General features: G+C 40.9%; 2 protein-coding genes across 3 annotated transcripts; both read left to right on the top strand.

The window, feature by feature from the left end:
- Positions 1–441: 441 nt before the first annotated feature.
- LOC120296366 (probable WRKY transcription factor 62) lies at positions 442–2,487 on the top strand. Of its 2 annotated transcripts, none has more exons than XM_039318268.1 (4): positions 442–892; positions 1,012–1,338; positions 1,908–2,015; positions 2,317–2,487. In XM_039318268.1, the coding sequence occupies exons 1-4, from the start codon at positions 585–587 to the stop codon at positions 2,450–2,452; spliced, it is 879 nt and encodes a 292-aa protein (XP_039174202.1). In that variant the 5' UTR covers positions 442–584; the 3' UTR covers positions 2,453–2,487. The 2 variants fall into 2 exon arrangements, with proteins under 2 accessions (XP_039174202.1, XP_039174203.1); XM_039318269.1 differs by having other exon boundaries at positions 443–892; positions 2,329–2,487.
- Positions 2,488–16,936: 14,449 nt separating this feature from the next.
- LOC104453951 (scarecrow-like protein 8) lies at positions 16,937–18,565 on the top strand. Its single transcript, XM_039317784.1, is given in 3 exon segments — positions 16,937–17,170; positions 17,221–17,464; positions 17,467–18,565. Coding segments are annotated over 3 exon segments (1,422 nt in total). The 3' UTR covers positions 18,411–18,565.
- Positions 18,566–21,652: the final 3,087 nt, after the last annotated feature.

Below are 21,652 nucleotides of genomic sequence, written 5' to 3'. Positions count from 1 at the left end.
TTCTATGTGATTTACACACGCACACGCACACACACACGAGAATGCCATCGAAGTCCTTAAAATGAAATACTCAAAATTGCCCACGTGTCATTAAGGAATTTTTTACCTTTCAATTTAAATTTTTGGACTTAATTGTAATTTTTCAATAAAAGATTAAGAGTTAATTAGAAATTTAAGATTCGATTGCACGTTCTAAGGAAGATTTGGGACTTGATCAAATAAATTGGGAAGTCGCTTAATTATTTTGCAATTATTTCTAACAACATTAATAAAGCAAAGTAACAAATATTATGTAACGATCTCATTAGGCTTCATAATTATAATTTTGAGTCACATACATAATGACATTTGAGAAAATTAAACCATCCGCTCCCATCGATATATGATAGTACTGATAAGACAAGATATTCATTGTTTTCTAGATCCCAGGAGACACGGAATTTTCGCACAACCCTCCCCCCAATTTTCCTTGCCTCTTTTCCGCACGGCCCGGAGCACTTTTGTCCTCGTCAAAAAGCCTCTCTCGCTCTCTCTCTTCGTTTTTCTCCCTCGTCGCCCAGCAAAGCCCAACACCTGTCTCATCGATGGAGCGTTTCGCTTGGCCTGAGAACCTCTCCTCAAGCCGCAAGCACGCGATCCAGGATCTCCTCCATGACCAGAATCCCACGAAGAAGCTCAGAGATCTTTTCGACGCTCACTCTCAAACTGGCAATAACACAGGGCAGCCCCTGTTCGCTGAAGATCTGTTCTTCAACGTCCTCAGGTCGTTCGGCAACTCCATATCTGAATCGATGAGCGCCGAGTCCGACGAGGTCTTGCAGCTCCCGACCAACGCCTGTGTCAGGTCCGAGATCTCGGAGGGAAGTGAAAGCATCAAGCCTCCGATCCCAAGGTACGCAAGGGCCAAAATTCGCGTCTTTTTACTTTTGACTTTGTCTGAAAAGTAATTTATCTATTTAAATGAAGTTTCCCGCAATTATAATAACATATGTAAGTTTCTTTTTTGGCAAGTGTATTTACATCAATGGAGCGTTTCGCTTGGCCTCAGAACCTTTCCACAAGCCGCAAGCGCATGATCGAGGAGATCCTCCGAGCCCAGAAGTCCGTAACGACGCTCCTAGATCTGTTCAGCGCTCAGTCCCAAGCTGGCAATAACATACAGCTGCCCTCGTCTGCAGAAGATCTGCTCGAAGACCTCAAGGAGTCGTTCGCCAACAGCCTATCCTTATTGGGGATGGCCGAGTCCGACGAGGTCTCGCAGGTCCCAACCAAATCCTGTGTCAGGTTGGAGGACTCTGATGAGGAGAGCACTAGTACCCCGGTCCCGAGGCAATTAAGGTCTATTTATATTTTTTCTATTTTTTACTTCTGACTTTGTCTGAAAGTAATTTATCAATTTAACTAGTGTTTCACGCAATTAAAAAAAAATAATTATAAAGCTTCTTTTTGGGAAGAAATCGCATGTTTGAAAATGACAGTGTGAAGATCTCCCTTCAACGTTTAGTAGTTTGATAAAATCAAAATTTATCCTATTTTGTGTTTGCTGTCTCCTTAAAATATAATAAAGTTGGATATAAAACGGATAACCCAGATAAAATAAATTTTACACAGAGCATAGGATGAAAGAGGTTTTACATGGAGCTAAATTATCTATATTCGTCTAAGTAATTCTAACAAAAAAAAAGAAGTAAAATTACTCATTTTTGCTCAGATTGACTTTAGATAGATAGACAAGACTGGACTAGAATTTGATTTTCAAGTTCGAGTTACCTAGGTACCTTACAAATGATGCATCCATTTTCATTAATTTTTCATATATATTTTATTTGTTCTGTTTTTTGTTCAGATTTATACATAAATCTTAATAATTCTAACATGAATTGGGAATTACCCATTTTTTTCCGTAGAGGGACTTCGAATACATGGACAAGATTGGATGACCATGAATTTGTCTACGACGGGTACTCATGGAGGAAATATGCTCAAGAAGCGATTCTCAAGTCGGAGTTCCCAAGGTACTTCACAAATAATTTATCCATTTTCATTAGTCTCTCATATATAGGAGAAAAATAATTTATGAAGTAGAAAGAACTCTATTATTGCTTGATGTCTAAAACAAATAATATGTGGGAATCTTTACAAAAATCATGGCTTCAAATCAATCATACATTTAATAACTTAAGCTTTTGAAATAGTTAGTAGTGGTCCACAAAATCTCACAATAAGAAACACATCCATCTATCGACCTGGCTAAATTATTTATGCTTCTCTCATGATGAACAATTAAGGAAAATGTGTTATTGCTTGTGATTAAAGCTGTGTTTGTAGGAACTACTACGGATGCTCTCACAAATTCGACCAGGGGTGTCAAGCGACCAAGCAGGTCCAAAAGATAAAGGATGACCCACCCATCTACAGAACTATATGCCAAGGCCACCACACTTGCAAGTAGGGGTAAACATGGTATTAGGGTAGAACTTGAAACTTGGAACCTAAAAATCGAACCAGTGGGAACCTATCCTGTTTTAGATTCTAAGGTATGTACGGTAGGTTTCAAATTCTAAAAATTAGAGAACTTGGAAAACCTGTTTCGATGGATAGGTTCCAGATTCTAAATAAGTGAAACCTTGAATAAGTTTTTGTATTTTTCTTTATTAATGTCTTTGCGCGATCCTACCATATTTCATAGCATCCAATGATGAGTGTGTAATCTAAAATCACTAGTTTGAGCTTTCATTTTACAACTGAGACTTTTATTCTATTAATGTTTTATAGTTTTCATCTATCTAAATATAATTTGTGGTCAATTGATTGTAGCAACAAGTAGTAATACTCCAATCATTTAATTGATAATACACATGGAACCTAGTAGACCTTAGACCAATCATGGAATCTGTGACAAGATAGATTCCAAGTTACAGGATATGTAAGGTACATTCTAAGTTCCAAAATATGATAAACTTGTTCCGACGGGTAAGTTCCATATTCTGAATGGAACTTATACGAAAACTGGAACCGTTTACCCTATCTATGAGAACTTCATCCTCAAATCCCCCTCACTCATCCTGAACTCACCAAGCCTAGGGGCTCCTCCGTCCCCCAAAGTTTCAACACTAGCCTCATTGAACAAGACGACGACAACACCAACCCTACCTTCTTCAACTTTCTATTAGTGAATCATGAGCAAAAGTTGCCCAGTGGGCATGATCTGAATCCCCACGGCCATGGCCATGGCCATGATGACAGTAGAAAGAACAACAATCAATCCACATCATTGGATTATTACGCTCCGCATCATCTAATTATTATGCTTCTGTTGAGATCTAAACTGTGTCCTCAGATCAAGGGGATGTGATGCTTAGGGTCTCATAGCTTTGATATGGTTGTGGGGTCTGAGTTTCATGATCTGTTAGATTATGAATTTCTATGTTGAATTTGGTGGAGGTTTCTTGATTAAAATGGGAGGTGTTTTGGTAGAATGAATTTCCTTGAAACTACTAATCCTTTGCCGCGGTTTATTTAGGAGCAAAAGGAGCCATATAATTGCTAGTGTAATGAAAACGATTCCTATTCTTGTGAGCCAGCCTTCTTTTGTCGAAAAATATTTTGTAATTACGGGCTTTTTTATATCCTGTAAAGATTCTCTCAATTTGAGGGACACCAAATACACTTCATTTCCAGAAAAGAAGGTGCAAATACGTATCATTGCAATCAACTCAGATTTACATGGTAAACATCACTAATTATCTGCAAATGAAAATTTATTCCGTAGTAAATTGACTTTATATTGATCAACACGAACTGATTACATCAAGGACCAAGAAGCAAAAAGTTCAAATTCTATGATCAAAATATACTAGAATGTTACATATCCAACAAATGCACACCCTCTTAAAATCTAAATCATCAACAATTGCTGCTGCATAATGGACAACATTGATCTAGAGGTTCATAAGTGACTTCTCCATAGCACGTAATTTCAAATGCAACTCAAAGGTGATTCTCCTTTGATGGTCCCAACATCCTTTGACTGTGAATCTCGCAGTTTGAATCACAGCATCAACGAGAGGCAGAGACTGAAAGTAGCTTGGAGTTCTGGCCCTCCACTGATTAATGCGATGCCTCCAAAGTAGCTTCAAGAAAAACCAACGAAAATCCCTTCTCTTAGGGGTCTGCTTCAACCAAGATAGTTCAACATATCAATTACCAATGCTTCAATGAATGAATGAATTTGCAAAATGCGAAACCAAATCCAATGAGAACAACCGCACTTTAAAATAGGTGAGATTTGGATTCACTATGATCATCACAAAACTGCAAGCCAGGAAATGAACAACCTCCTACAAAGCAATTTATCGTTCTTTCTGCTTCTAAGATTCCAGCTCCAGTCCATTTAATTTGACGAAAAATACCTGGAATCACAATGCTTGACCGATCAGGTTTTGGTGGGTCGACTCACCTGAAGAATGCACATGGTTGGATTTGCACTGTAGAAAGAAAGGTCAGAAATCACAATGCTTGCCCTGTCTCCAATGTCTCACGCTAGCTAGGTTGATTTTGCAGTAAAAAATTAATGCGAATGTTCTCACCGAACTCAGTGCAAACATAGATGCTAAAATCAAATGTTGCTGCTTCAGATTTGACTAAATCGAACATGATAGAATCATACAACTAATTCCTATTATAGTGCTAATTCCAACCTCACAAATGTTAAATTGAAGGAATGTGCAAGTTTAGCGATACCTAAGTAGTTGGTGACAAGAGTGTCTATATCGATGTACCAAAATCCCAATTATGCGATTATCGAATTAATAATAGGATTTCACATTCTAGTAAATCCCTCATTAGTTGAGTGACAAATTTCCGCATATTATAGGTGAAAATCGCTGAATGCATCATATTAACTGGGCTTAAAATATACTCTCACGTGTCAACTTCAAATCGTAAACCCATGTCAAGTTCATATTCATCATAGTAAGACATTAAGTTTTTTTCTATATTAAAAGTCAGCTGAACAATGATGTGTTTTTTAAATTCATATTTTTCTTATCGAAATTAGGCTTTGTCAAAAGATCTACTTTCATAAATGCGGAATCAGAGATATCATTTGAAGGATACTTCTGCACAGTTGGGTAAGAGAAAAAGGGTAACGACTCCTCCTAATTGATGGTGGCCTAGGCTTTCCATGAACTTTGTGATTTTTAAATTAATATCAATTAACCTATCACATATCATTTTGTAACTTTTATTTATCAGAACGTAATTTTCTTTTTGTCATCGTAAGTTCTATAGACCCGATAATTCGTAATAGTCCACAAAAAAATAATAATAAGAAAGTCATCTAATGAAGTTAACAATATTTTTCTTTTCCTATTACCAGTAAATTATCTAAACAATGGTAAATTTCATTTGACACCCATAGTTGATCTCATTAATAGTAAATTTAGCTGTAAAATATTCTTCTACAACTTTCTTTAGAAGGAGTAATTTACCATGAAAATTCGTAATCTGCCTCAATTAATAACCATTTTTTTAGGGAAAAATTATCAAAAACCCCAAACTATGCCCATCACGACATATCTATCATAAATTTTTCTATAACATAAAAAATTCCAAACTTATACATGTGTGTTACATTTACCCTCTATCAAGGTTTTGTCAATGAGAATCGTTAAAAATTTGCCTACATGTACGTCGAAAAGCAAACAACGTTGACATGGTGTCCACGTGACTTAAGTGAAACAAAAGTAACATTGTTTTGACTTCATCTGATGGAACATCGATAAAAGGTAAATGTGTCACATAAATATAAGTTTGGAATTTTATATCACGAGAAACAAATAAGATAAATGTGTCATTGTGGGCATAACTTGAGATTATTAATGTCACAAAAAAATTTCAAAGTAAATATGTTACTTGTAAGTATAGTTCATTATTTTTAGTGGCTTTTTTCCTAATTGTTATCCAAAAATCCAACATAGAATGTAGACCGGCTACATAAAGGCACTTATTGGAAAAGTAGAAATTCCCTATTTTTTTAGAAATTAAAATAGAAAATGGAAGCATCTCAATTTCGAGGTTAGTTCACCTGCAAAGTTCTTTTTGCTCATAAATAGAGAGAGGGAGAAGGAAATGGAAGTGAGAGAATCATGTAGAGCTAAGCGTCAGTTAGGGCTCTTCTTCTTTGTAGCTTTGGTTTGTTTGTGCAATCCAATAATCACAATAGATGCTTCCATCCACGACTCTACTTCAACAAAGCCTTCACCTCATGTTCAATTGCCTTCTTCTTCCATGGCGGCAGGGAAGACCTCTACACTCCCAGGTCTACAATCCCACTTTCTTCAACAGCTCATAATATTATGATGAGCTCAAGGGAAGTCTTTCATCAGGCATTGTCGGGAGTGACTTTGATAATTTTTAATAATATTACAATGTTTTTTTAATTTTTAATTTTAATTTTTTCTCATTCTTTTCTCTTCTTTTTTTTTTTTTTTTTCCTTTTTACCTTTTCCCCTTCATTGGCCATTGCCGACTACCCTTGCCAACCCAAGCAAGGGCTGCCCTCGCCTAAGTCTGGTGACCTACACAGACCATTGACAAGGCCTGACGATGGTTGAGAGAAAAAGGAAAAAGAAGAAAAGAAAAATAATAAAAATTTCAAAAATTAAAATAACATTAAAAAATTTAATGTCATCACTAGCAGTGTCATATAGGATGACTAGCATTCATGTGAGTGATTTCTAGCCAAAATTGGTCGTATGACTAAATTAGCAAAATGTAAAAAGATTTATGACTCAATTATCAAAATTAAAAAGTTTATGATTCAATTAGCGAAAGTGCAATAACTTTAGGACTTTTTGGACAATTTTGCCTCATTCAAGATAGGACTTATAGTGACAAAAAGAAAAGGATAGGACTTGTGCTTCATTTATCAACTTTTTTTACTCCTCCATTGTGCAACCGAGGATGGAGCTGGCGTTTAAAGTCGCAGTTCACAAGTTTGTCTCACCCTTCCGAGCCTTGTGAATTCGATACTCTGGCTCATTGGTTCACTCAAGCCTATTACAATGATTGGTATGCCTTTGATGCTATACATATTTGCTCAATGAGGCTAACCTCTTGTTTTGGAATGAACTTTTCCTTACTAGGCCGAGAACTTTTAAGTGTCGTGTCAAGATATTTACCACGCTCTCGCTCGTGTCAGAGTTTAGGTTCATCACCGCATTAGCCTGGCAAGTGCGTTCCCATGCCATGGATACTAAACTGGGTTCACTTTATTGCTTGCTCATGCATACGCTTGCTTCGGCTTTTTCATCTGCCTTGATATGGAATTTTACGATGTGCTCAGCGGGGTCCTCACTCATTAATGCTCGGTCAGGCTCACTTTGTTGTCTCGCTTACTCTTTGCTGTTGCCAATGCAATGTTATGAGCAATTTTGGTGATTAGTGTTCGTTCCTGTTGTTGAGAGAACTCTACCATCCGAATATTTTTGTCGTTCATTGGCAAAGATACTTGCTTCAGGCTAGGACTGGAGGACTTTTCCCATCTTAACCCATAAATTGGAAGCAAGTAGAGTGTCTCCATCCAGTTTTGGCCGGCTGAAGTGCGCGTAGTCTCTCATCTTTTCCCCTTCAGTTTCCTTCCACCTAGGCGACCGGCTACTTCCATTTAAATATACAAATATTTCATTTCTTTAATCACAAAGATGATTTCATTGCTGTCCAGTCAATTATTTTGTTATTCTCAAGTAAGTGGAGTGTGCTTTTTATGCATTCTTGTCCCCTTCCCCTGCCAAGCGATGTTTCTCCTCTGTTTCTCTGCATGTGATGTCATTTGCATCAGGAGAACATTGGATTGGTAAAAGAAAAAGTGGGTGTTGGGGATAACGGATCCCCGAAAAGCGGATTCGACAATAAATCGAACCCCTAAATCAATGCGGAAGACAAGCCCGGGAAAACAACACGTATCACCAATCCTAAAGCACACCATGGATTCGAGCGTACCTTTTAAGCCACAGATTAAACACCGACGCCGATAGAGGAAGAGAAACTTGGTCCTGTTTGATCCGGTGAAGCAACTTCGCCTTCGCGCTTCACTGTTTTCCTTTGGGGAGAGAAAGTGAGAGAGAGAGAGAGAGAGAGAGAAAAAAAAAGGAGGGATGCGTACGTACGTTTTCTATTTTCAACAGGTACGTTCTCTCTCTCTCTCTCCTCCCCTTTTATATGTCCCTCCATACACGGGCCGTATTCCCGTGGGCCGGGCTTTTTGGGCCCAACTTGGGCGGACGGGCCTTAAGCCCATCACTAATAAAACCATCAGTGGGAAATGAAAAGAATTAAAAAAGAAAACAGGGAGTAGTTGAGTGTGGACGGGGAACTAGTGGGAAGCCAGAAGAACAAAAACAGAAAAAAAAAAAAAAAAAAAAAAAAACGGAGAGAGACCAAGGAGAGAACTCGCGAGGAAAGGAGTGGGGAGTATTTTGAATGCCCGTCCCCATTAGTCGCGGATGAAGATGAGGCGTGTTTTTATTTTTGGTTTGATTGTTAAATGCTATGTGAAACCTCGGAGTCTCTAGACTCGAAAACCAGCACTTTGAAATCTTTGAATGAAACAAAGATACATTTTCCTGTATTTTTTTTTTTTTGAAAGTCGTAATACTTTCAAAGTGAGGTAGAAACTCTTTGTCCCATGATCTATGGTTTCCTCGAGCTACCCCACTTCGACAAATTAGCCAAGATTTTGACCAAATACAAAATTATTGAAAATTTAATTTTTTGATAAATGTTCGATTTGATTTCTGTTTTTTTGGTTGAAATTCAATTTGGTTTTTAAACCACGTGAAAAGTTAATTAATCAAATTGAATGATTTAAAAGTTTAGGGATTACATTGCAAATTATATTAAATGTCATTGATTGCATTAAACAAATTATAAATTTAAGGGCCATATTACATATTAGATCAAAGTTTATGGACCAATTGTGTGATTTTCTCATTTATCTCTCATCAACTCCAATCTATATGTTCTCATATTCTTTGAAGAAAAACCAAAAAAAAAAAAATCAAAAGGGGGAAAATTTCAGGAAAAACAAAATGCTAAGAGAATCTCAATCATCAATCGCATTAACAAACCTTGATCGACTTGTTTCGATGACCACAGTACCAGACACGAATGTGAGCTTGAAACGATGAGCCAAACAGAAGATGATAGATTTGCGACCTTTGTGAGAGAAGACGATTTAAGAGGAAGCTTTTTAGCCTTATGGTTAGGGGTGAGCGTGGTTCCGGAGTAGAACCGGGAACTGGAGAACCGAACCGGAGGTTTCGATTTGGTTCCCGATTCTAAGGGGACTGGTTCCGATTCCCAATTCTCTTTTCGGGAACCGACGGTTCTTGGTTTTGGTTCTGGTTCCTATGGGAACCCGAACCGGCCAAGTTTAAAAAAAAAAAAAAAAAACCCCTAACCCCCATGTGATTTCCCCCTTTTGTTCATTCTTCCCCCTTTCCCTTTCTTTTTTTTTTCTCTCTCTCTCTCTTCTCCCTTTTTCCTCCTCATGTCACTTCCTACCCCCCAACTTTTTTCTTTTCCTCTCTCTCTCTCTCTCTCCCCTCTTTCCCCTCTCTCGGCCGAAACCCCCTTCTTCTTCTCTTCTTCTTATTCTTCTTCCTTCCTCTTGCTGGCTGTTGCTTCACCCACCACCACACCATTGCCCACGCCCTACTCATCACCACCTCTTGGCCACCGAACCCCCACCACCCACCGCTCGTCCGATGAGCCGTCTCGCTGTTGAGCCCGATGAGCTGTCGCGTCGTCCGCGCCGCCGTGAGGCACCACCGCCATCCCCAAGCCACCATCACCACCTCTTGCTGCCACTCGCTCGGCCGTCCAAGTTGTCATTGCTCCAAACCGTCACCACCTCTACCCGAACCAAGCTCTTCCCCCCCTTGGCCGTGGGTTGAGCCGCGACCGCCACCATCTTTGTTGTGTCGTTCGTGTCGCTGTTGGTGTTGTGAGACTCGTGCCTTCGTCGCCGTTGCGCAGCCGTCGCCAGACCCCTCGACACCGCTGCTGGACGCCGTCACCCCTCGCTCACCTCGCCACTCAAACATAATTCCTATTCCCTATATAGAGCAAAAAAGAATTGAAATCTAAGCTGCCATATTTGTGGGGGAAAAGGGTTCTCTTGTGTTTTAGTAAGCAATTCCAATACTTGCAATAGTTGATGGAGCGAAATACTATGATATCATTGAGGGAAAGGGTCCAATAGCTACAAAAGGATCGATAATCCAGGTTTGTTGATGTTGGTTTTCTGTTTTTATTTTCTTGAGCAATATATGAACTGGTAACATTCTATGTTCAATCCTCTGTTATAGGTGCATTTTGACTGTATTTATAGTGGTATTATAGTTGTATCAAGTCGAGAATCTAAGCTTTTAGCTGGACATCACATCATTGCTCAGGTCTTATACTTTGGATTTTCTTTTTTCATTTCATTTTGTTTTTTGTTACAGAGAAATTTCCCTCATTTTTGACTTGTGCCTTATCTGGACAAATGCTTTGCTAATGTGCAAGCTTACTTGGCATTATTAGCCATATGAATTCAAGGTAGGATCTCCCCAGGAAAGGAATGCACAGTGGCTTGTTAACACTATCATATATCTAACCCACTGCACATTTTGGAATTCCCACTATCATATGTCACTCTTGTAGCCTTTCTTCTCTAATTGGCTTGTTAACAACTTTTCCATCGATTGATGAATAGGGTGCCGAACTTGCTGCTAACGAAGGGAAAAGTGCGGCAACTTTAGCGGCTTGCCAAACTTTGGCTGAAGAACTCACAGAATCACAATTCCAACTCCTAGAATACTGGCATTTAAGGTTTCTCCTCCTTCACACTTTTAATGTTTAATTCGTCTTATGTTATTCACGTGATGAGATGCTCATATTGGTTTTCCTGTTCAACAAGAGGGAAGCTCTCAGGCCCGGTATTTTGTTTCCCATTTGAAAAAAATCCTTAAACATTATCCTCTATGTTCTCTATTGACGTAAGCTGGTGTTTTCTGTTATGTCAATCTAGGATACCACGAGTCAAAGAACTTGAGGTGGAGACCACCATCAATAACCTTAGGGACGAAGCAGGATTGGCAGGACAGATTGAAAAACATGAGAATAGGGAGAAAAGGAGCCGATGACATCGAGAAATTTGAGAATTCGAAGATGTCCTTCCCAATTTTCGACGAAAACCTGTACATAGTGAATGAGAAGAATGATTCTCAATCTAGGGTGAGTGTTTTTTTTTTTTTTAGTGCTTTTTACTCTTTTACACACTCAAAATGTTTATTTTCTACGTGTGTTATAGTAATTGAGTTTGGTGACCTGTTGGCTAACTTATTGGTTACTACTAGCTCATATTATCATCAGTCATAGATGTCTTAGAAGTCATCGATGTGACAACTCGCTTACATGTATAAACATGGTGCATCAGATGTCCTTGAATGGCCAATAGAAAATGTCAATTCTGGGACAGCAGATTGATTAATTTTAAGCTGTGTTCTTGTTGTCTAAATATCTACTATTACACCAGCAATAGATCATCATAGGAAAGGGCAGGACTAAGGCCCTGTTTGGTTCAACATTTGGAATGCTCATTTGGCTCTAAAGTCCCTTGGCCAAATGCAAAAGTGTTTGGTTCGTTTTTTGCGCGACTTTGGCGAGATGCAATTGCATCTCCAAGTGTCTCTAAGGGCCTTTAGCCTAATGCAGCTCCTGAGGTCCTTTGGAAAGTTGCATCTTCGGAATGCAACTTCAGGTATTATTCATCTCTCTCTCTCCGGTGGAGAAGCCGATCGACCGCCCAAATAAAAATAAAAATAAAAATAAATATGTTTATATTTTTATATAAAAATATAAAAATATCTATTTTTTTATATTTTATGCTTAATAAATATATATTTATAAAAAAAATATAATATATATTTATATATTTTATATAGATATAAACATATCTATTTTTTTCTCGATTGTTTTTATATAAATAAATATTTATGTCCATTTATAGATATAATGAGTACTAAAAACAAATAGACTGAAATGTATGGGTCTTAAATGGATTTAATCTACATCCATTTATCAACCCATTAAAAATGAACTAGCAGTCTCTCTTTGTTTCCACCTTTTTAAGCTTCCACGAATCTGATTTGCCGCCACCTCCATCGTTTATCGCTGCCTTGCCGCCGCCCATCGAGGTCGTCCGACAGCTCAATCGTCACAGTGTCACTGGTCCTGCACTCCTCACAAACCCTAACCCCCGTTTCAAGCAGATAAATCACTCCGGTCACCACCCGCGGTGGGGTTTTTTGTTGCGCAGCTCGAGCAAGAGAGAGGGAGAGAGACAGAGACTAGTCATCATGGTAAGTGAATATCTGCTTCTAGCCTTTGTTTCCCAGCTCTGATACGTAGAGGTGTTAAATGGGTTGTGCAACCCATTTATGGACCCATTTAAGCATAAAAGGGTCGTTAATGGGTCAGGCCTTAAGAAATAAGGTACCCCGATGGGTTTTAAAACTAAAAGAACTAAAATAAATGGGTCTTAAATGGGTACCCATTTAAGACCCATTTACAAACTCATTAAAGTCTAAAGATGGGTTGTGCAACCCATTTATTTTTCTTTTCTTTTTTTCTTCGTTCTTTTTTTCTTCTTTCTTCTTGTTTTCTTTCCTCTTCCTCCGATCACCGGCACGGCGATGGCCGGCGACCGGCTAGGCGACCTCGAGGCTCGCGGATCGGCGGGCTCGAGCCTCGCCCGACGCCGGCGAGCCTCGAGCCTCCGGCTCCTTGGATCTCGGCGAGGCGGAGGCCTCGCCCGCCGGCGAACCTCGAGCTCGCCGGATCCGGGAGGCGGAGGCCTCGGCGATGACTAGCGAGGCTCGAGCCTCGCCGATCTGGCAAGACTCAAGCTTGCCGGCGTCGGGCGAGCTCGAGGCTCGCCGGATCTCGGGCGAGCTCGAGCTCGCCCGACGCCGGCGAGCTCGAGTCTCGCCAGATCGGCGAGGCGACGGCCTCGCCGACATCCGGCGAGGCTCGAGCCTCACCAATCTGGCGAGACTCGAGCTCGCCGGCGTCGGCGAGCCGGGCGAGCTTAAGGCTCGCCGTGGCCGGCCACGGCCGTCGTCGTGGCCGGCGGCGGGCCAAAGAAAAAAAGAAGAAGAAGAAGAAAGAAAAACGAAAATTTATATTTAAAAAATTAAAATAATTAAAATTTTATTTCTAAAAAAATAATTAAAATTCCATTTTTAAAATAATTATTTTAAAAATTTTAAAAATTGTCCATTAAATTTGTGTTGTATAAAATTATTTTAGCAATACCATTTTTTAAATATATATATCTATATATATATATATATATAATAAATTAAGTTTAATTAAATGGGTCGGGTATGGGTCGGGTCGAGTATGGGTCAAAATTTTGCATTTCAATAAACGGGTCATAAACGGGTTAAATGGGTCGATTTGGGTCGGACCATTTATGACCCGACCCAAACCCGACCCGACCCACCCGTTTAACGGGTCTACTGATACGCAACGTGTGCTTGATCTCTCGTTTTGGTCGAGAACTATTGTTTTGTTGGTTCAGAAATTGAAGATGAAAATGAAAAGGGACGCGATTGCCGCGTTAGAAACTGTCATGTCGTCGTGTCGATCCTATGGCCTTGTGTCCATATTGCTGCGGAGTCGGTGCTTTTGCCAACTCCAAGGCTTCGCCTTTAGTGGGAGAGTTCTAGAAGAGCGAAGGGTTTTGCGTTTGAAGCTTTTGCGGGGATTTTATGGGTTTTTGCGGTGCTGTTGTGCTAGCGAGTTTTAGTTGCAGCTAGAAGGAAGAGGGCATGTTCCAAAATGAGTGGACAGTTCAAATAAGATGATCATGAGGTCTTTTTCTCTTGCTGCACATGGTTGAAGCCATCTTTGCTATGACATGCGTTTTCTTATCATATGGATGGCTATAGTTCTGGGAACAATATTCATATACTACTTGTTATGGTCCAAATGCTGATACATTGCGGTGGCCCCTGGTGCCCTTTTGCTATAAAAGCTCTTGTAGTTACTGAAGAAGAAAAGACACAAATTCGGAATTTCCATTTTGGTAAACTGCTAAAGGAGCATATTGCCCATATACAATTGCTTCTGGCTTTCTTTTCCTCTAGTTATAGGCATTTGTAAGTTGATTTTTAAACGTAGTAATGGTGTATTATGGACTTCTGAGCACAATCATAGTTGCTCGGGGTACTCTTTTGATTGTTCACTTTTGCTCGGTTCAAATGTCTTAATTTATTGGAAGGAACATGTGCGGATTGAATTGCTGCCTTGTTTCTGCAGGTAGAGGCAAGACAATAAGTGGGAACATGATCTTTACGAGAATGATGAACCTCAGATTTCAAGCATGGTAGAAGATCATACCAGTCCGGAAAAATGTCTTTCTACTATTATTCTATTAAAAAATGGTCCTCTTATGATTTTGACTTTGTGGTACTTGCATGCGAAGATCGCAAGGTCGAGGGCCGTGATCTGCGTTTGAAGCTCCAGAAGAAGGGTCTACAGCCAGCATCTCAACGTGCCAATGGGACTTTTTCCGGTGTGCGAGATCTTTGCGAAAAGCTTTCTGGTGTAATAAGTTCCCAGCCAGTAAGTAATAACACAGCCAAACCAAAGTTGGCACTCGAGGCAACTAAACCTACCAGAAGAAGTGTTGTTGCCAGAGACCAAAAAAGCTATTAACCCAGCTCCAAACAAGAAAAAAAGGTATCTTCTATAGTTTCTTGTAGAATCTCATGCCTAGTATTAAATGGGCTGTGAGGAGCAATTACCTTGCCTTATGTGTCAAGACAAGTTAGTCTGATTGTCACACTGCATGACAATAAAATTGGGAGGATTGTGCACATTTTTGTGTTCTTAGAACGTTGACATGAAATTGCAGAGATGATGCTACATACATCTGATTCTGATTTGGGCTGAGTTAGACATGATTATCATTTGTATTTGTATTGGCTGGACCATTTCTCTCTCATTGCTGTCGTTACCAGGAAAATGGAGATTCAGTTTTCTTGACATCTAATTGCTTGTGATGGTGATTTAGAAATTAGGGAAGCATTGTTGTAGTTTTATATGCTTTCTCATTTAAGTTGCAGTTACATCGAGATTTTTCTTTCTTCTGGATGCAGGTAGGCGTGGATGGTTTATTGCGGTCTTTGGGTCTTGAAAAATATTCAATTACATTTCAAGCTGAAGAAGTATGTTAATACCGTGTCTATGGCATATACACTAGAGATTCTATTTTGTTAATTACTATTGATCTTAAATTTGGCGTTCTGCTATATGGATTGGCTCGCTCCTATTGGTGTCCCTTGTTGTTAATCTCTTTATCTTATGATGTGCTTTACTGTAATATGCCATTAATCATCGAATTGATGTACTGGTAGATTTTCTGTAGGCCTATAGATACGGTGGTATTGGGTCGACTTTGTTGGTCAGACTGAAAGATAGAGAAGTAGTAAACAACGATTCTAAATTGGTCGTTATCTGAATAATTTTGCGTTGGGACGAACTTAATCTGCTTTAGTGCATAGAGAAAATTTCGTGCATTTTAATCTTTCTCGAATTAGTTTTACTTCTGAATTTTCATGCAATTACTCGAGGAGCTATTTGATAGAAATGCGGGGTTGTAGCTATTTGTGTTCAGGAAGGAGTGCTTTATATGAAAAAATTGAAAATTTATTGATTAGATTTGTATTGCTTGAAGTATTTTAGTAATACAATCTTTTAAAAAAAAAAAACATAAGAATAAGTTTTCATAAATTTGGTTAAATATGAAAATATTTTATTATTATGAGTCGAGTCGGTATGGGTCGAAAAATTTACATTAAGCATAAATTGGTCATCAATGGGTTAATGAGTCAACTTGGTCAGACTATTAATGACCCGACCCAAATCCGACTCAACTTACCGTTTAACGGCTCTACCCTAAGGGTAATAATAAGATCTTGTTTAATTTTCATCGTTAACGGCTTTGGGTTTTGTACGCCCTATTAGTGACTTAGCTTTAATAAAAATGGACAAGATTGTGTGATCAAACATTTTCGAAATGATGAGAGAATTTATCAAAATGGCGCTAATTAGACTTTGCGTAACTAAGTCAATAAGATCTTTAGCTTGTGGAAGATGAAATGACTTCTCGCGTCTCAATTTGCTCAAAATTAGCTTAGAATAGGTTAGTATTGATTTTTAAAAAAGGAACAAAAATATTCATAATGAATCGAGTTAATCAAATGTTGCAGATTGGTAGGGCTTGAAAAAGTCGGCGTTGAGTGTTAGCAGAATCCTACATGAGGCAGCGGAAGTTATCGGTTGGCGAGTCAACGTCGTAACAAATGCCCTGCTCTCCATTGCGAAGGGAAGGACCTGAGCAGGTCCTTAAACTGCTCTACCCTGAATCGGGCATTCCAGAGTGCTCAGTTAGCCCCTATTTATAAGGAGTTTAACTGGGATTACGTGATAACGTCCCCATTAGGTATCCCGCCAACTCTCGACAAGGGAGGGGACCCACCTTCGGATCGTGAAGCGTTCTTTCCTAAAGATCTGGCAGGTTCGAAATGAATTGATACTCGTTAAAGTGCGACGTAAGAAAATTTGAAAATAAAAGAAAAATGGAAAATGTCAATGCGAGCGCATGCTGTGTGGCCGCCCACCTAATATGCTCTCACGTCATCGCGCTATAGTATTTTATCCAAACCCCCCAAAAAAAAAAAAAAAAAAAGAAAACTTAATATTTTCTCACGTCAACGCGCTCTATCATCCCCCTCCTTCTCTCTCTCTCTCTCTCTCTCTCTTCGCTTTCATTCACTCCCTCATCGTTACGAAGCAAGGCACGAGACTTCTCTCACCAATGGAGCGTTCCGCTTGGCCTAAGAGCCTCTCCTCCAGCCGCAAGCGGGAGATCCAGGAGCTCTGTGGCCAAAATCCCAAGAAGTTCAGAGATGCCTTCGACGCTCACTCTCAAACTGGCGATGACCCACGGCAGCCCTTGTTTGCGGGAGATCTGATCGTCAGCGTCCTCGGGTCGTTCAGCAGCAACACCCAATCCCTATCGAGCCGGGCTGAGTCCTATGAGGTCTCGCAGGTCCCGCGCAACGCCTTTGTCAGTTCCGAGGTATCCAAAGGAAGTGAGAGCGTCAAGTCTCCGGTCCAGAGGTCTCCGGTAGAGAGCGTCAAGCCCCCGTCCAGAGGTCTCCGGTATCCATCTTGTGGGAACAGCCGCTAGTGGAGGCTGCGACGGCGATATACGAGGGCAGAGTGGACGTGGCTTCAAAGATCTTGAGGCGCTTGTCTGCCTTGCTGAACCCCATGAGTACTTCAAAGCAGAAATTGAGGGGATACATGTTGTCTGCGCTTAAATCGCGCGTGAGCCCCATCGATTACCCCCTCCCGTGGCGGAGTTGTTCACCGAGGACCATGTGTTGTCGGTTCGGTCACTTTACGATCTGTCTCCTTGTTTTAAGCTCGGTTTCATGGCTGCCAATAACGCGATTTTGGAGGCTGCATCGGAGCAACCCTCCACTAACAAGCTCCATGTAATTGACTTCGATATTGGTTGGGAAGGACAGTACTACGATCTCCTTGACGATCTGTCCATGCGTCAGGAGGGCAATCAATTCACCCTCAAAATCACGGCGCTCGCAGACAGCTTCTACGGTGAGAAGAGGCTCAGGATGCTTGGGAATCGACTGAGGGAACTCGCGGCCTGTAGGGAAGTTAGGTTAGTATTCAACATCGTGAGCCAGAAGCTGAGCGAGTTGAACCGCGACTCGCTGGGCTGCGAGCCCGACGAGGTGCTGGCGGTGAACTTGGCGTTCAAGCTGTACAGAATGCCGGACGACAGCGTGTCTGTGGAGAACCCGCGCGACGAGCTCCTCCGGCGCGTGAAGGGTCTGGCGCCGCAGGTGGTGACGCTGGTGGAGCAGGAGATGAACGGGAACACGGCGCCATTCCCGGTGCGCGTGGGGGAGGCGCTGGCTTACTATGGGGCGCTGCTCGAGTCGACCGACTTTCAAGTGCCGCGGTACCTGCTGGAGAAAGTGATGGCGGAGGAGGGGCTGAGACGGAAATTGGGGAACTGGGTTGCTTGCGAAGGTAGGGACCGGGTTGAAAGATGCGAGGTGTTCGGGAAGTGGAGGGCCCGCATGGGGATGGCTGGGTTCCAGTTGAAGCCACTGGATCGACACGTGGCCGACTCGTTGACGGCGTCGCTCCACCGTTTGAAGTGGACCCGGGACCCGAGATTCACGGTGACAGAAGAGAATGGTGTGATTTGCTTCGGCTGGCGCGGCCGAACTCTCACCGTCGCATCGGATTGGCGTTAACCAAATTGATATACATATGTGTATGTTATGTGCTATGGATGGCGATGGCGATGGGGATGGGGATGTGATATCCATAATGCATTCTTTTCAAGATGTATTTCCTGAGAAAATGGGAAAATAAGAAGAGAATCCCATTTCCCCACCCATGCAAATGAGTAATAACAAGAGAGATGTTTGGTTTTGCAGGGAAATCAACATTCCGATGCGTTGCATTCAATTATTGCGTTATTCGATTTGTTTGTTTAGTGTGTATTGAGTTCTTGCGCACTCTTTCTTCTCCGCCGGTAACCGTTGTGGGGTTCCGCCTATTACATAATTTCTGGAGGTTTCGTAGTAGTTTGCAGCTTAGCTTGAGCTCCAATTCCGCTCAGTCTTTTGGGAGGGGGGGGAGAGAGATTGTCGCGCATATTGTCATTGTGCACCTCTGGTTTTAACCCCTCCCGGGTGATTCACGCCGAGGATAGGATGAGAATTCTTTTAGCTGCTATTTGTACCTCCATTTCTTTAAGGATTAAGTCTTCGGCTTCAATAGCTGATATAACATTTTAAGTTCATTCCCACATTTTCTCTCCATTTTGAGATCGAGTAGTTTTATGAGTGATTTGTCTTTTTTATGAAACTGAAAGCCAAAATTAGTTTTCGACATGAGTGACACTTAACGTCATAAGACACTCATATTTATGCTTTAATTTTTGTCCACGATGGTGATATCTTCTTTCCTGATTTAATATAGGAGCAATATTATTTGTCCACCAATGCTTCGCCTTTGAATGTCCTTCCTCAAGCTCGCACTTACACCAAAGAAGCCCTACGCAAGCTCCAAAAAAAACACGAGGACCCTTGCTTCATCGAGCAGCTCTCGTTATGCTGTGGGATCGAAGTCCAAGCCCGTCCCCAAACACGAATTCTTCGTTGTTTTGAAGGGTCCCGTGAAACACAATTCCACGGTTGAACAAACATTGAGGCAAGTGGATGAATTGGGCTCTAATGAGGAAGAGGGTGAAAAGGGAAAGGCGTTTGAGGAGAAAACGAAAGGCTTGTATAAAGATGATGCAAAGAGAGTTGGCTGCGATTGGAATTGCGAAGGGGCAGGAGTCATCCAGGTTGTTGTTTCCCAATCAAACAATGATAAATGCAATAAGGGCGGAGAGAGAACAGCTGAGGCAATCGTGGGCAGCTCCGCCGGGCTATACTTCGCTGGATGGAGGGTGTAATCATGGCATGGAAGAGGGCTTGAGCGATGAGGAGCTGAAGCTTTAGGGGCGAATAGCCATGTTCAAAGGTAAGATTGAGGGTGGAAAGAAAGGTGTTTTCAAGAGTTTTGACAATAGGGCAGTGGATGTGCCATTGAGAAAAGAGATTGAGCTTGAGGACAATGAAGATGAGATAGGGGAGGAGGAGCAGTTTGAGAAGGGATTAGGGAAGAGAATGGATGATGGAACTACGAGGGAAGTATCTATTACCGGTATCAGCAATACCATTCCTGCTTAATGTGCAGAAGCCACAAAAGTTTGCATATACACCTCCTGCAGTGGCTTATGGTCTTGCACCAAGCATCGAGCAGTTGGCCCTCCTCCTCCAAGCATAGAAGGGGCGATGGTTGTTGGGCAGGCGTTGGATTTTATGTTGCTTCTACAGTGAGCTGAGCTTGCTATGAAGGCTTTGTGCGATTATGCTAGGAGTCTGGAGGTAATGTGTTTTGTTTTGTTCCCTTTTCTTCCAATAATGTTTAATCAGATCCCCTTTTCTTCTCGATAAAGGCAATCCATTATTTGCCCTAATGTATGAAAAAAACACTTTTCTCCTCGAAGTTGGAGGACCTAATTATGTATAGGATTCTTTTGCTTTCTGTCAGGAATCACATAGCAAAACCATGTCATCTTTGGCAAGACCGATGAGAATTTGTCTTCTCATTGTTGAATATCACTGCACTTGAGAAGTCTATGTCTACCGCCGGTGGGCGTGCTTCTTTATGCAAAAGCTTCGTGACTATATTTCTATTTTATGTAAGTTGTCGCAAGTGTGGCTTTGTTTTGTTCATCTTTTACCCATATCCTTTAAACCATCTTTGTTAATTTCCTTTGATCCGTATAGGAAAGGTTAAAGCTCTATGATGCTAATGGTTTCTGTGCCCACCAGCAAGCGATCAACACGACAACTCAGCGCAAGAATACGAGTCACCTGATCTTCCCTACATGTGTTTGATCTTTGCAAGTTTCGTCAGAAGTCTCCGGCGATGAATGTATTCAATTTCACTTTGGCTTCATCGAATGCTTTGCAAATGTCAATTGGGGTTGGGGCAGTTGGAATTAATTAGGTTTGAGCTCGACATGTTTAAATTTTTTAGATAAGCAAGTGAAGATCATAGCCGTCTAGGGACGGGAGCTGTTCTTAACTACACTATGTGCTCGGATAATAGCTAGGCCTAAATACAGGTTGTGGATATTGGTTTGCCCTCGGGAAGTCAGTAAACTTTCTGTGCAGAAAACAAGTGAGGAGTTGCATGAGATATTTTCTCTTAATATTTATTGCCCAGATTACACATCAATTACGAAAGAGCGATGACTTATTGATTGTCGCAGATTTCAATGTGCAGCAATCTGGGCAATAAAACCATACTGCTATTAAGCATTTACTTAGTTCTGCGACCGAAAGACATCATGCTTTGCCTGTCAAATGGAAAATGACGTGGTGAGCTTACACAATACTCTCCTAGTCATGTGGATAAGAACATAATTCCATGAAGATCACCATAATGAGTACATGATTTGCTCAGGCAAAAACTCCAAAATTAGAGACCTCTTTGATTAACAAAAGAGCAAGAGGATGAATCTACAATATAGAAAAAGAACAAAATTGTCGCTGAGTACACCAAAGATGGACCAGCCCTCATTAGTTAGCATCAAGAGAGGGATCTTTCTCGTTATTGAGTGAAGTTATTATTGGCCGTTTTTTTCCCCCTCACTGACTTTATATTAATTAGCATGAACTGATTCCATCAAGGACCAAGAAACAAAAAGCTTCAAATTCTATGATCAAGATATATCAGAATCGTTACATATTCAACATATGCACTACACCCTTTTAAAATCTAAACCATCAACGATAGCTGCTACATAATGGATGGAACTGCTCTAGAGGTCCATAAATATGAGGGAGCTCTCCTCCGCAGCATGTAATCTCAAATGCAGCTCAGAGGTGATTGTAACCTCGAGAATCCCTATATACATCGAAGCTATGTT

This window comes from Eucalyptus grandis, chromosome 7 (assembly GCF_016545825.1).
Source record: "Eucalyptus grandis isolate ANBG69807.140 chromosome 7, ASM1654582v1, whole genome shotgun sequence".
Taxonomy (NCBI): Eukaryota; Viridiplantae; Streptophyta; class Magnoliopsida; order Myrtales; family Myrtaceae; genus Eucalyptus; species Eucalyptus grandis.
This window is presented reverse-complemented; position numbering and strand designations above follow the sequence as displayed.

Coding starts and splice junctions, on each gene's coding strand:
- LOC120296366 (XM_039318268.1), top strand. CDS start 585: ATGGAGCGTTTCGCTTGGCCTGAGAACCTCTCCTCAAGCCGCAAGCAC. Junction 893..1,011: donor ATCAAGCCTCCGATCCCAAG/GTACGCAAGGGC, acceptor TTTTTTGGCAAG/TGTATTTACATCAATGGAGC. Junction 1,339..1,907: donor CCGGTCCCGAGGCAATTAAG/GTCTATTTATAT, acceptor TTTTTTCCGTAG/AGGGACTTCGAATACATGGA.